General features: G+C 42.7%; 1 protein-coding gene across 1 annotated transcript in view; it reads right to left on the bottom strand.

Annotated features, from left to right (window-relative positions):
• Positions 1-16,427, bottom strand: part of LOC131127666 (integrin alpha-5-like) — a 39,363-nt gene that overhangs the window by 5,578 nt on the left and 17,358 nt on the right. Inside the window, exons 16-24 of the mRNA XM_058069774.1 lie at positions 15,044-15,099; positions 14,668-14,825; positions 11,563-11,700; positions 5,734-5,801; positions 3,220-3,370; positions 2,466-2,558; positions 2,059-2,138; positions 680-760; positions 471-576 (exon numbers count right to left, since the gene is read on the bottom strand). Coding sequence (XP_057925757.1) covers positions 471-576; positions 680-760; positions 2,059-2,138; positions 2,466-2,558; positions 3,220-3,370; positions 5,734-5,801; positions 11,563-11,700; positions 14,668-14,825; positions 15,044-15,099 — 931 coding nt within the window. The remainder of the gene's footprint in view (positions 1-470; positions 577-679; positions 761-2,058; positions 2,139-2,465; positions 2,559-3,219; positions 3,371-5,733; positions 5,802-11,562; positions 11,701-14,667; positions 14,826-15,043; positions 15,100-16,427) is intronic.

The following is a 16,427-nucleotide window of genomic DNA, read 5'->3' on the forward strand; positions in this document are numbered from 1 at the left end:
CTCCCAGCTGTGAGGTCTGCGTGCTAACCACTCGACCGCCATGCAGCCTATCACAAATTATTCATTCATTCATTTTCTACCGCTTATCCTCACGAGGGTCGCAGGGGTTGCTGGAGCCTATCCCAGTTGTCTTCAGGGGCGAGAGGCGGGGTACACCCTAGACTGGTCGCCAGCCAATCACAGGGCACATATAGACAAACAACCATTCACACTCACATTCATACCTATGGACAATTTGGAGTCGCCAATTAACCTAGCATGTTTTTGGAATGTGGGAGGAAAACCGGAGTACCCGGAGAAAACAGGGAGAACATGCAAACTCCACACAGAGATGACTGAGGGTGGAATTGAACTCAGTTCTCCTGGCTGTGAGGTTTCCGTGCTAACCACTCGACCACCGTGCAGCCTATCACAAATTAAATAATAATAATAATAATAACGACAGAACGGAGCTGGAAATGGCGGCGTACCTCGTAGACCTGTTGAAGTTCAGGGCCGATGTCCTGCTCGTGAATCAGACTCTGACTAACGCTCCAATTAGGAAGCGGGAAGAAGACTTTGTCCGGCCGAGAAACACTGCAACAGATGACGTGAAAGTTTATCGCTAGCACCCCCAAAGCGGAAGTACCGATATGAATGAATACGTAAGACTCAGGTGGAGCAGCCAATGATGTCTCACCCCTGTAGAATGATGTCAGCCATTGCTGTTACCTCCAACTCGAACAGCACCACTTCACTCTCGGAGTTGTTAGCATTTTTGCTACAATATAAAACAAAGAGGAAATGGAAAAGAGGAAGTGTTTCATAGATATCCTTGTCCATTTTTCGGGCCCCTTCTGGATGAAGGAGCCAGCCATAGTTGACGGTAGGGATATAGATCCATCGGTAAATTCAGGGTTTGCCTCTCTCTTCGCCACAACGGTCCACTAAAACGAACACGTTACTACAGACGCTGTTCTGATGCTTCAGACTTACTGCGTGTACAAACATTACATCGAGATACTTCAATTCCTCCACCTGGGGCAAGGTCCACCCCCAACCTGGGAGGTGCAATCCACCCGTTTCCGGCAGAGAACCCTAATCTTGCCTAAGTTTTGGAGGTGAGTCTCATCCCAGGAGTTTAACGCCCAGTAAACGCTGAAGGTCACGGATCGATGAAGCCATAAGGACTAAGGATCGACCGATACCTCGGCCGGCCGTTATTTGTGTTTTTTACTTGAATCGATATCGGCCGATACGCACGTGTGTGGGTTCGCCGATGTATTTTTCCGCCGCATGATTTAGCGTGCACAACACGAACTTTAATGATGACAGAAATGTTTTATATATCGTACTAAATTGTGTCAGTGTGATGTGTTTGTGTGTGTGTGTGTGGAGGCGGGGGGGGTGGGCCCGTCACACTGTTTTGCACATGGTTGAATATTTATTCCTTTTATAGTTGATAATGCCGTTTAAATGTTTGTTTAAGAAAGCTGAATCCTTCAGTGTTTACATTTCAGTAAATATTTGTTTAAACTTCAGATCTGTAATATTTGTTATCATTGACATTTTTTCATGTAAATTGAGGGAGTGAAAAGCAGTATCGACCACAAATATCAGCCCAAGCAAAATCGGCCATCGGCTAAGGGTGATGGAAAAAAATCGGTATCAACATTGGCCCCAAAAAAAGCATATTGGTCGATCCCTAGTCCCAATACCAACTTCAGTATCAGCATCGGCTCGAAAAAAAACCATATTGGTCGATCCCTAATCAGGACCACATCATCCACATATAGCAGACACAAGATGCTAACTCTCCCAAACCAGACTAGAACTAAAACTAGAAATTATATCCATAAAAATAATGAACAGAATCGATGACGCCTCGACTTACTGATGGCAATGCAAACCAGGTTCAAGGGCCGAATGCCACTTAATAACATGCAACAAATCCTGCACCCCCCCAGACCGATGGGTAAATTCCCATGCCCCCCCCCCAGTACCATTCCATTCTTGGAATTTGAATGAACTGTCGGATTGACCATGGATTGTGTTGACCCCTGATATTAAAAGACCTACCTTCTTATTTGGAACTCGAACTCTACAGCCTTCTGAGTGTGCTTGAGTCTTGGAACTGTGAATCGAAGACCAGCCCAAAACTAGAAGAAACGAACTTGGTTAATTAAAGACACATTTTTCTGTAATTTGTTTGTCTGTTTTACCAGGCAATAAAACGGCGCTAAACAGCACTAAAAACATTTGTACACTGCCCCCCACAGCTTGCAGGCCCATCATAAACTGAGACCGGGTTCTGTTTTCTGGTCTTTGATATCCTATAACTTTTTCAAATAGAAAATAAAAATGAAAGTTTATATACCGCAAGAGTGTCAAAATATTATGAAGTTGTTTGTCTGGGATTTATGCTACAGAAGAGCAACGATTGTTGTGAAAGAAAAGAACATTGTGTGCGTTTTATTGGTTCTTACACTGGTGCCAGATTTCATGGGGTTTCCCAGATCGCAATTGAGGAAGCGGGTGTCATTTTCGGCTTCGTAGCTGCACGTCAGCGGAGACAAACTCTGGAACAGATACATTGGTTATCACTGAGGGTCCTGCTTGTCCGACTTTCCGGGTCACTTTCCTGGCCTCATGTGACACGTGTTGAATTCAAATAAAATACTGAAAAAAGTCACTATATCACAGTTTAGTCACTAGGCACCAGTAATGAGACATGGCATTAAATTACTTTGCACCCTGCTTGGAGTGGAAAAAAAGGTTCTCCTCTCATTCTGTGTGGAAGTGGTAATTTTTTTGCTTCTTTGTCCTTCTTTCCAATTCCGTTCAAGAAACTTTTTAAAGTTTAGAATCCGTAAGTAAATTGGAGAGGCTAACTAGTTAGCATGCTAGCTTGCTATGCTAATGGTGGAGTGTCAAGCCCGATTACAATCATGTCTGACGTGTGAGACTTAGCTGTCATTTGTGAGAGTGACATAAGTTTTGTACCCTGCAAAACATATCACAAAAAATCTTGCTAGGGTAGGACATTAAAAAGTAAATAAAAAAAAGAGTCCGCCGACTGGTGTCTCGGTTGGAACCCACCTACGTGCTACCGGGGGTTCCTGCCATGGCTCCACCAAAGTACTCGATCTCACATCCAAGTAGCCAGTAACTATCCAGTAATACCTTTTAGTAGTACCTTTGTCATATTCAGTTCTAGAGATTATACAGCGTATTTCTCACCGCATTGTTGCGTGCTATCCCTCTGTAGTCAGCCTCCGGGGGAAGCAGCACATAAAGCTCAGCCTCGTAAGCACCGCCCTCGCCCTCGTTTCTCGCATTGAAGGTCACGCTCAGGGAGTTTTCGTCACCCAGGTAAACTTCTGTTCGGTCGCTGTGTAAACACAAATAATAATAATAATAATAATAATAATCACAAATACAACAATGCAATAATGTAGGGGGGATTTTGCAGTCAACTTGACAACCGAATGTAACGAAAAGCAGTGGTCCCGAGTCCTCACAAGTGGTCTTTGTGCGGCGCGTTCCCCAGAGAGCATTTACTCATGATAACCGTCCATGACCAACCGCGGAAACGACCCACATCTGATCACAGTGATTTGTCTCAGGAAAGCCGCCCCACATCCTATCCTCGTCCACGTTCACAGTGACGCTCCTGTGTGCAAACACACTCTCAGTGTTGCAGTAAATCCCATCGGTACGGTCCGACCCCCAACCAGACACATTACTGTTTCTATTGAGCAGACACACCAGAAAGCAGTCTAGTTGAGGCTGAAAACCAGGGTTCCTCTTTGATTCTCCATTTCCTTTACCCTCCCCCCTCCGCCGTGACCCCTTGCAAGGTACGAAGACCAGCAGCTGAATTGAATTAAGCCTGGCCAAGTTAAGCCAACGCAGAGGAAGTCACACTGATACCATCGTACCGACGCTCAGGAGATGCAGAGAGGAGGACAGTAGATACTTTCACTCCTTTTTAAGAGGGCGACCGACATCTGTTAGCCAGTTGTGAACCGCATACTTTATCATCTTTTAGGTAGATGGAGAGAAACAGCTGAATCACTTCAATGTGAGTATTTGTGGGAACATTTTGACAGCTGATCATGTTTCTGGAGCTGAGATAAATGACATGGCCATGGAGATAAATGTGTTCCTCATAAATGGAGGAGAGAGTGTTTGTTTGCCTTGTGAACGAGCTAAGAGGTTGCCAAATGTCTGGCGGGACCCCAGAAAACAAACAATGTTACCAAGAATATGAATGTATATACACAATATGCATGTGTCAAATTCTTATTCCCCGTTTATTTATAATCGTTGGTTTCCTACTTTTACTACTTTTTCTTTCATATTGACCTTACATCCTTCAAATCAGTTGTTTAACTTGTCTATCAGTTGTTTAACTTTTGCTGATGACTGGACAAGGTCGACCGGGCTCCGGCACAATTCCGTGCACACGAGACATAGAATTATGTAAGTAATATGTTTGCTCATTGCAAGGTATTATCTCATTCGATCCCAGACATTTTCAAAAGTTAACCCCCCACAGAACAAAAGAAAGATTACACTCTCGTCTTTCATCGTTTTTTCAGTAATATGCATTAGAACATTAGTAAGTTTTAGGAAAATGTCAGCTCCCAACTAAAAATGTGAGAAAAACAACGTTTTGGGAAGAGATACATTTCAAGGATAACTTTCAACGCGTGTGTGCATGTGTTAAAATTTCCCTACAATACATACTCCAATTCAAATGACTCGCGCAAAAAACGTAAAAACGTATGAAAAAACGTTGTTGAGATTGTTTTGGTAATGAATGAGTTAACGATAGAAATACAAACACTCAAAATTATCAAAAAGTCAAACCTGCAGATTGCTCGCTAGCGGTGTCCCGATTCGATATTGATTAACAGATATCATGCCGATATCGGCATAAATCAGATTTATATCGTCCTGTGTCGAAAATCTCCGATATAAGCAGTCGATTCCAAACTGCGGTCCACCACGACTATCCGTCGGCGGTCGGAGAGAGCAACAGACAGAGCGTGAACATCGGACATGTGTATTTTTTTTATTAAAGTTAAAAAAAAGATGTTTCAGCCGAGTGTAAAACATGCTATGCACAAGTTTCCCGTGGTGCCACAGAACAAGTTAAGTCAGGTTAATTGCTTAATTTAGCATCTCAAACCTTGCTATATTATGCCGAGTCGTCACTAAATTGTGGATAAGACTTAATCTAAATGTATTAAGATGTTGGCCTCATAACATTACACACAACAAAATATTGAAGTATGAGTGATTTGTGCAGATATCGGATTGATATTCAAGGCTACAATATCGGTATCGGACCAGAAGTCAGCCAGGATCAGCCCGTGTGTAATGAATGCGATCGCTCCTCTTGCATGTAATTAATGTCAGTAGCTACCTTGCGCCAAAAAATAATCAGAAGGACTTGAGATAAAACTGGAAATAATCCACAAAAGTAACACAGAAGTCATTATACGAGAATGCTTTAGTGTGATTCCCGTAAGTGATATTGTTTCCTTTGTGAGTTCCCACCGACATTCACTTCAATTCTTGTGTCATTTCCACCCAACCAGCAAAACAACGAGCAACCGCTTCATGATTGACGCTGCTTCATTTGGGAAAGCGTGATTCGATGCTACATCAGGAACATCAGCCGCAGACTGGAATTTAGCCGCCCGGAGGATTATGCTACGTGATAGAAAGGTAATTTCCTCTCACCCATAAACGGCCAATTTCAGGTCAGGAACACAGATGTTGTCCTCGCCACAATCCAGCTGAATCTGGGCCTGAGAAAACGTGGACACAGAGAAAAGAATAAAAGGTAGATTAAAGGAAAACTGCATTTTTTTCATGAACGTACCTGCTACTACATGGTTATATAATACCTTGGATATAAAACCTTTTTTGGAGGTGTTTTAATAGCAGCCTTTTGTAGCTGGAATAGTTGCGTCCCATTATGTGCATTAATTATCTAATTGTCTATTTTAGCTGTTTGTATATCTTTACAACACACAGAAAAGAGTCTGTTTCTATCTCATATAGTTTCTCATAGTTTTCTTTGCAGATATATTGCGTGGGAAAACTGCAAAATGTATACCGAGAGAAAAGCTTTCAAGGAAGTGAATGTTTACAGACGCCAGTCGGAGTAGATTGAGGATTTAATGAAAGCATGAAGGAAGGATAAAGACTACACACCCTCGGTATGGTGTCTCATGTTTGCACCATTAAAGTAACTTGTCACGGGGGGAGACCATTTGAGTAACAGAGACGGGGGTTGTTATCTAAACAATTATTACATTTTTGAGGGGGAAAGTCCTCTTAACCGTAACCTTGAAATTTAACAGCATGAAGGCTTCATTTGGTGTTACATGACAAATTGCTGGGTAGAAACCCACTCCAATGAATCTAATTTCATTGGACTTTATTGTCTTTGCTCGGCGATCATATGCAATTTCATTCTTTATTCTTCCTCTTGCCAAGTATTTGTCTCGGAGCAGGACTATACTGTTATTGTTACCCTCATCACTCCAACATATGGGAAACATTACAATTGAAAAGAATGCTGGCAGACTGGCAATGGTTAACGTTTGTCTGGGGAAGATTCCCGCTTCCAGGTTCTCTACCAAGGATATCGGTCATCTAACACCCAACAGACAGGAATGTTCTCATTTGCTTTTGTCTTAATATTTCACGTCAGACGTGTTTCCTCGCCGGCTCAGCAGACTCAGACGGCGGAATCTGCCAGAACAACGTGAAGAGCTTAGCTGTTCTGTTCCATTCAAATCAAATCAACTTTATTTGTATAGCACTTTTCCTGCAAAGACATGCAACACAAAGTGCTTTACAGAATTAAAACAATTACCATAATTAAAAGGAAAAAACAGGCGGCACGGCGGTCTAGGGGTTAGCGCACAGACCTCACAGCTAGGAGACCAGGGTTCAATTCCACCCTCGGGCATCTCTGTGTGGAGTTTGCATGTTCTCCCCGTGCATGCGTGGGTTTTCTCCGGGTACTCCGGTTTCCTCCCACATTCCAAAAACATGCTAGGTTAATTAGCGACTCCAAATTGTCCATAGGTATGAATGTGAGTGTGAATGGTTGTTTGTCTATATGTGCCCTGTGATTGGCTGGCCACCAGTCCAGGGTGTACCCCGCCTTACGCCCGAAGACAGCTGGGATAGGCTCCAGCACCCCCGCGACCCTCGTGAGGAAAAGCGGTAGAAAATGAATGAATGAATGAATGAATGAATGAAAAGGAAAAAACAAAGAAACAAAAGAAAGCCCCTCCTTCCCACCCCCCATACTAGACACACACACACACACACAATCACACAATCACACACAGTAGGGAGACATGGCATGGCACTGAGGATCAAGGAAACGCCACCTTTGGGGCCGTCCACACTGGGAGGAGCCGCAGGCCGTGCCATCGGGGGACCAGCACCCGGGCCCCCTGACTCCGACAGACGGGCGGACCCCCACATTAAAGAGAGGAACCGGGTCGAAGAGACACAAGGATGGCACCCACACAGCAGACCCGACACAGCCCCCAGTGTGGAGGACCCCCCCTGAGAAAACATTCATTCATTCATTCATTTTCTCCCACTTTTCCTCACGAGGGTCGCGGGGGGTGCTGGAGCCTATCCCAGCTGTCTTTGGGCGAGAGGCGGGGTACACCCTGGACTGGTGGCCAGCCAATCACAGGGCACATATAGACAAACAACCATTCACACTCACATTCATACCTATGGACAGTTTGGAGTCGCTAATTAACCTAGCATGTTTTTGGAATGTGGGAGGAAACCGGAGTACCCGGAGAAAACCCACGCATGCACGGGGAGAACATGCAAACTCCACACAGAGATGGCCAAGGGTGGGAATTGAACCCTGGTCTCCTAGCTGTGAGGTCTGCGCACTAAACACCAGACCGCCGTGCTGCCTCCTGAGAAAACACTGGAGTTAAAAGCTGAAGACAAAGAGCATAAAATAGGACTAAAAAGATAAAAACATAAGAAAAGTTTAAAAATACGAGTTAAAAGCCTGATTAAAAAGTTAAAGTTAAAAAATTAATCTTTTTTTTTTTTAAATATCAACAGTCTCCGCAGTCCTGAGGCTCTCCGGCAGGCTGTTCCACAGGTGGGGGCCATAGTGGCTAAATGCTGCCTCACCGTGGGTTTTTTTCGTTCTGGGTTTTGGTATTGTTAAAAGGCCAGTGCCGGAGGACCGCAATCGATCCTGAAGCGGACTGGGAGCCAATGTAGCGACTTTAAAACCGGTGTAATGTGCTCCCGCCCTAATTTGGTCCTCGTCAGCACACGTGCGGCTGAGTTCTGTAATAATTGTGACGGTACAAGAAAGTCGAAGTCAGGCGGGATGTAGCGTCTACAAACTACATCCGTGTGACTCAGGACTGATGCTACATTTCATTACATTGACAATGGTCCCCCTTTTATGAAGCTGTGGTAAGATGTGGTGAACCGGGATCTTGGTCCCCAACAACATGCCATGCAAAGAATAATCTGTAAAACAGTGCAACTAATTATAAATCATTATGACAACAAAGGCACATCAGCATAGAGCTAACAACATTACTGCATTAGCTCATGTTAACATTAACTCATTCGATCCCAGACCGGCCATTAGAGACGATTTGGACTCATCTTTTCCAGGCACACAGAATATTGTGTTCTAGTATTATGGCCATACTCCTACCCTCAAGGAGGCGCTATAGGAGCTTACGTACAAGAACCACCAGGTTCAGGAACAGCTTTGTCATTTATATCCCTATATATGTACAGTAAACCTCGGATATATCGGATTCAATTTTTCCCACTGGTTTTGTCCGATATAAGCGTAATCCGTTATATGCGTATACCGGAAAATGTCCGTTTTACGCATATATCGGATTTATATCCGGTATATGCGTAAATCGGATTTTATCCGTTATAAAAAGGCACTTCCTTGACTATGTTTCCAATGTACCTGGACGCGCAGGCAACGCTGCAAACGCTGCAAATGACGTCGTATAGCGGCCTGTCACGATTCGGCGAATCGGAGCGCCACGATGCGGCCATCCGATATATGCGAGGGAAATTTAATGGAAATGCATTGGAGCGGGACTGGAGATTTTGTCCGAAATAGGCGAAATCCGTTATAAAAAAATCCGATATATGCAATGAATTTTTATTGGAAATGCATTACAGAAAAATTGGTTCTTTTTTATCTGTCCGTTGTGAGCGAATTTCCGATATATCCGAGTCCGATATATCCGAGGTTTACTGTATATCCACACTGTATCATAGTCACTTCATTGCACTACTGTGCATATTAGTTATTATATCTTGTCACATTCATACTGTGCATACTGTTTATAATCTGTATATTCTGCAATAGCCATATTATAGTCATTTATATCCCTGTATACGTATATCCACACTGTATCATAGTCACAGCCTGTTATAGTTTGTACATATATGTGTCCACTTTCTATACTTACTTACTAATAAGGTATTTATAAATTTGCACTTCTGGTTGGATGCTAACTGCATTTTGTTGCCCCGTACCAGTGACATGAGCAATAACAATAAAGTTCAATCTATTCTAATCTAATCTAATCGAAACAAACACAGAAAGAAACTTTTCCCGTTTTTTAGCAATAGGTAAGTTTCAGAAAAATATCAGTTCCCAACCGTAGCAATTAGGTAACCGTAATGCAATTACACTAGTTATTATTCACGTAGCCCATATGACATTACCCACTTTAGGAACCCAGGCTATAATGTCTAATGTCTAATGTCTATGTAAACAGACCTTAAGTGCATTGCTACAACAAAGCCTCAATGTTTAAATTGTAAAAGATGGATGGTAATGGTCTTATTCTGAGGTGGGATTGACTGTTAAACACTCGGTCCTCAATATGAGGCTGCAGTCCAGTCCAGAGTCAGGCTCAATGCTGGAAAATCAGATGATTTGTGCTTATTGATAATAAATGCATTGGAAAGCTGCCATTTCCTTTTAAGTCAAGAGAAGGAAGAACAGCAATAGATTACGTTGACAGTCTCTTCTTAAAGGTTCCCAGGCTGTGTTCTGTACAGAACAGAAAGCACGCCAGCGATGTATACATTCCCATATGCACATCACATGTAGACGTCACCTTCAAGAGCACGTGCTGAGACCGGAGAGTGCCGTCCCTTGGACGAGAGCGCTTGGCAACACGTACAAACAAACTACATCCAGATGTCTGAGTGCAGAGCAACACCCCACCCAAACAGAACTGTCAGTTCTCCTTGTGTGTTTTTTTGCAGAACCAAAGCTCACCAGTCTTCCGTAACCCACATCGTTTTTGCCAGAGGTGGAAAAAACGACCCAAGTCTAGTAATCAGCTCTTGCTCTATTGGGATTGACCCTTAACCTCCGACCATATGAGGCTCACAACTATAAAGGGGCTGCGTGTTTCATGTCAGTTTCAAAAATGGTGGCCTGTAACCTCGGTATATGCTATTGGAAATTTGCAGCAGACTAATTGAGAACAGCGGGAGATGAGATGACCATCTGCGATCGCCTCTCTTTCAACTGGGAATCAGTTTGACGGCTCTATGCTTACATCTCCAGGTCTGTGGGTATTTAAGTACTGTGCTGGGGCTGCGGTATACTGTATGTAATACTGTATACAAACACTACATCCTACATCAAACACATCCTTACATCATGCTCATAATGACCACACTGTGTTTTTCCCCCAACTGTTTATTAAAGTTCAAAAAAGACGTTGGAGCCGAGTGTAAAACATGCTATGCACAAGTTTCCCGTGTTGGCACAGAACTGGGGAAGTTTAATATGACTGTCCTGTTACACAGGAAACCACCACGGGACGACAAGGAGTCATTAGCTAAAACCCACGGGAGAATCAAATAACAATAAAATCCATATTTTTTTCACCGAACTCACAACATGAAACGATGCATGAGATCGGGTCCACGAGAACCAAATGAGACAACAATTTAACATTAATTTTAAGAAAAGTACAGTAAACAAGCAGACAAATTGTGTCACAAAACAATACAGAAAATTCGTACTGTCTGTCAAACATTTGCAGCATTTCTTGTAATGTAACTGTATTAAGGGACAGTATGCATTTGGCGTTGTAAGCGTCTTTTTCCCTTCTTCCATTACTCCTCAGGAAGCTACACTGCGTTTGTATGCTAGCGGCCTTGACTGACAAGAGGTGTCACTCTGTTCGCCGTTGTTCTATGAAGCGTCTAAGTGCTAAACCAATGCACAGAGTGAACTCTCTTCCTGTCTGTTTGGAGGCAAGAGACGATAAAAACAGATACATGTACATGATATGTACATGATATTACCCACTTATGGTGTTTTTTGGGGGGTAAAGGGGTCTATTTTGGGGAAAAAAAATACATGAATATTTGTTTTTGACCAAAAATTTGCACAGCAGTGGAAATTGAAAAAGTACGACACTTTGGACCGGTACTGAATATAGCAGGAAATGATGCACATGATGCTATGGACGAGGCGATATACGTACGTACCCTCTGCTCTATTAGCTGTTCGGTCTCATAATCCAAGATAGGTCTGAGGCCAGATTGGTCCACTGGGGCTTGAGGATCCAGGCTAAAGTTCAGGCTGATGAATATGGGGGAGAGTTTATCCCGAAACTCCCCTTCTGGCTGCAAACCAAAAAAAAACAAAAAGATGCACTTGAGTAACAGAGAAGATGAAGATGGGAAAATGTTGAAGGATCTATGAATTACACACATATAATAGTGTATTGTAAATGTATACTCAGCATACTAAACTACTAGATGTTATAGTATTATAGGAGGGGAGCAATGAGTCCATAATTTGGTCTGTTCTCTACCATACTTTCGTCCAAAGAGGAGAAGTACTGCATACATTTCTTTGGGTTTCTGTACAAGAACTGCTTCCTGGATGAAGAACAACAATTTCCTCAAACACACTGCAAATCCATGTTTTTACCTCTAGGTGTAGTGGTGTAGTGGGCAGCTCCCCAAATACCGTTTCAATGTCCTCAAATCGACTCATTTTCTTCCTTTTGTCTGTTTTGTTTCTTCAAAGATATTCAGTTCCTGCGTCCACAAAAATGTACAGAGTACAGACGGACTACAAAGGTGCAGCATCAGGTTAGCGTTAACTGACAGGTGACAGGATGCTTGCCAGTTCCAGGACAAACCACCTCTTATCCCGTCGACGAACAAAAATGCCGCGGTCATTATGTCCTTGATCGCTTTTGTCAGGCCTGCTCTTTGATCAGACCACCACCGAGTGATGAGAAGATTGCTTCTGTTGTCGGTTGGCCTCAGCCTTCAGTCATGAGTGCGTCTAAAAACAGCACTTCAAACAAACTTCAAACCTTCTCCATCGGGAAATGACTTTAACCTTTGTCTCGACCCGAAAAGATACAGTAATTGCAACGACCGGGTGCTGCAGGTGCAGAACACAATGTTCTATGACTCCGATAAAAACAAAAATAAAAAGTTATAGAAGGCTTCCAGGCGATGCTTCGTGGTTGCATCCGCTTACAGGTCAACTATTTGGATGTTTACTTTTTTTACTTCGATATCCAGTTTACATTCTAGTAGCGTCAAGTTCTTTTTAAACATATCATGGCATTTTAGAACCTCGCTTGGGCCATTTTACAAATATGTCGAAAAAATGGTGAGGGGGGGCTCAATATCAGATAGACAGACTTGACTTTTTACACAAAAGGCCTGTTTCTGTCTGAAAATGAGCTTTCACAATTCCTCTATCACACATATCAGGATGCACGGGTGTACCTTAGCCTGGCCACAATAAAAGGCCACTCCACAGATTGTGTTGGGGGCGTGTGCAAGCCTCAAAATCAGAGAGACAGACTTTTAAAAACTTTTTGTATGTACACAAAAGGCCTGTTTCTGTCTGAAAATGAGCATTCATAATTCCTTTACCACACATATCAAGGTGCATGGGTGTACCTTAGCCTGGCCGCAATAAAAGGCCACTCCACGGATTGTGTTGGGGGATCGTGCAAGCCTCAAAATCAGGTACACAGACATTTAAAAACTTTTTTGTATGTACACAAAAGGCCTGTTTCTGTCTTAAAATGAGCATTCATAATTCCTGTATCACACATATCGGGATGCACAGGTGTACCTTAGCCTGGTCACAATAAAAGGCCACTCCACAGATTGTGTTGGGGGATCGTGCAAGCCTCAAAATCAGATAGACAGACATTTAAAAACTTTTTGTATGTACACAAAAGGCCTGTTTCTGTCTGAAAATGAGCATTCATAATTCCTCTATCACACATATCGGGATGCATGGGTGTACCTTAGCCTGGCCGCAATAAAAGGCCACTCCACAGATTGTGTTGGGGGAGTGTGCAAGCCTCAATATCAGATAGAAAGAATTTTAAAAACTTTTTGTATGTACACAAAAGGCCTGTTTCTGTCTGAAAATGAGCATTCATAATTCCTCTATCACACATATCAGGATGCACGGGTGTACCTTAGCCTGGTCACAATAAAAGGCCACTCCACAGATTGTGTTGGGGGATCGTGCAAGCCTCAAAATCAGATAGACAGACATTTAAAAACTTTTTGTATGTACACAAAAGGCCTGTTTCTGTCTGAAAATGAGCATTCATAATTCCTCTATCACACATATCGGGATGCACGGGTGTACCTTAGCCTGGCCACAATAAAAGGCCACTCCACAGATTGTGTTGGGGGAGTGTGCAAGCCTCAAAATCAGATAGACAGACATTTAAAAACTGAAAATGAGCATTCATAATTCCTCTATCACACATATCAGGATGCACGAGTGTACCTTAGCCTGGCCACAATAAAAGGCCACTCCACAGATGCCGAGTGTGTTGGGGGATTATGTAATAGACATGCTGACTGCAGGAATCTTCCACCAAAGCCAACGGCCGTGGTAGTGGTTAAAGTTACCTACTATTAACTACTATCATTTTGTGTACTTTATTGTGTAACCAACCGCACCAAGCCAGAACCTCCACATCTAGCATCTTCAACTCCAATAGGGGATGGATTATTTCAACACAGGTGAAGTGTCGCTGACACAGATTTAGACTTATTAACCATATTTGAGCAAAATAGTCATTTTGTGTACATAGAAAATGTTTTAGATATTTGATTTGGGCTCTTCAAAAACTGTTGTGTTTATGTTTTTGTTGAGTTGACTCCCATTGTGAGTCTCCCATAGTTCTTCTTCCTGAGCAAAGGAGATTTTCATCCCAATTTTCATACTCCTGTTACAGTGCTATATATTCCTCCAATGAATTATGAAACAAATTCAAACAGGAGGCAGTCAATGTGTCAAGAGTACACTTTGGTGCTGATCCAAAAAAAACATTGTTTTTTGTGGAAGTCCGGGCCCTACTGAGGACAATTTAAGTTTAATGGTGCTTGCAAGCTGACTTTTTCCTGACCTTTACTTTGCTGTATTTCTACAGCAAAGTATGCATATATGTATGCATATAGTATTTCTACAAAGCATTGCTTTATCGCACATCACAACCCTAAGCTTGCATGATGATTAATTACATGATGACATGATGTCATTCATGTGTATTTCATTGGGAAGACACACACAGGTGGGATAACGTGACTGACCCGTAGATAGATCTTGGTGTCGTGACAAAGGCGTTCTCTATTGGTGAGCCGCAAGGTCTTCACCAGACTGGGCTGCTGACTATCCAGGAACAGAGTCCTCCTGACAGATTTCTTCTGGCTGTGCTTCATTTTGTCCAACTGAATTTCCACCGCAAATCCTTTAAATATGCACACAAGGAAAAGGAAAGGCATGGAGTATTTGCATGAATATAAATGTAAAAACACAAAACCACACATGCAACACTCTGCATGTGTACAAAATGTGCCTTTTATCTTGGTCTGGTACAGAATGTAGAAAGATAAGGTGCATGCTTACAATCCACACGACAACTTGTGTGTGTGTGTATGTGTGTGTGTGTGTGTGTGGGTGTCTCACCTAAAGTAGAAGGGAGGTGCTTTCCATGAGCCAGCACACAGAAACTGAGGCTGACACTGAAGAAAATATAAAATAATTATGAAATAGATATTGTGCATACACACGGGCAAATACTACAGTATTTTCTGGACTACAAGTCACCTCGGAGTATAAGTCGCACAAAGCCAAAAATGCATAATTAGGTAGAAAAAAAACATACATAAGTCGCATTTTCATTCATTCATTCATTTTCTACCGCTTATCCATGCTGGAGCCTATCCCAGCGGTCTTCGGGCGAGAGGCGGGGTACACCCTGGACTGGTGGCCAGCCAGCCAATCACAGGGCACATATAGACAAACAACCATTCACACTCACATTCATACCTATGGACAATTTGGAGTCGCTAATTAACCTAGCATGTTTTTGGAATGTGGGAGGAAACCGGAGAAAACCCACACATGCACGGGTTTGCACAACATGCAAACTCCACAGAGATGGCCGAGGGTGGGATTGAACCCTGGTCTCCTAGCAGTGAGGTCTGCGCGCTAACCACTCAACTACCACCGTGCAGCCTAAGTCGCACTACTTGACCAAAACAGACATTACGTCCTCTTGGAAGGCAAGTTCTAACATTAATAAAAGAATAGGCTGAATAGGTGTAAGATATGCTAAGATATGCTAATATGCTAATATGTTATTCAGCTACACAAAAATAAACATGAACAGAAAAGGTGTCCAGTGTTTATGTAACATCAACAGTTTTTCATTTATAAGTCGCTCTGGAGTATAAGTCCCAGGCCAACAGCCAACCTATGAAAAAAAGTGCGACTTATAGTCCAGAAAATACGGTATATCGACGGTATATATACGGGGTCCATAAAATAAGAGTCAAGAGTGCTAGCCCTCTAGCTAAAAGCTTGGACTGTCAACTTGATGTTCAGCCTCCGGGAGTGTGATTTGCCTACGTACTTCTGCTGGCATCCATTACATAATAATAAATTGTTATTTGTTTGATTTGTTTGTTTGTTTGTTTGCAGACTGTTTAGTGGGGATGGTGGTCCACTGTTGTTCGGGATGCATGTTCTTGGACTGGAGAGAAACTGTAGTACCGAGAGAAAAACCCACACTAGCAACTCTAAACTGGTCCAAGCCAAGATGAAAAAGGCATGCCAACCACATCCTCCCCGAAACAAGCTTGGCTATAAGGCCAGGTATGATGATTCCACCTTTCTTCTACTTCCTCCCATTAACGTTTTCCCAAACCCCAATAAACACGAACACAGAGCTTGTACTAATCAACCTGTTGGAAAAACAGTTTAATAAGGCTTAAACAGAGCTGTTTGGATAGCTTTGTGGATTTTCCCTTTTTCTGTTTGGTCTCAGAATGACGTGTTTGTAGATAGA

The sequence above is a fragment of the Doryrhamphus excisus genome, chromosome 1, assembly GCF_030265055.1.
Source record: "Doryrhamphus excisus isolate RoL2022-K1 chromosome 1, RoL_Dexc_1.0, whole genome shotgun sequence".
NCBI lineage: Eukaryota > Metazoa > Chordata > Actinopteri > Syngnathiformes > Syngnathidae > Doryrhamphus > Doryrhamphus excisus.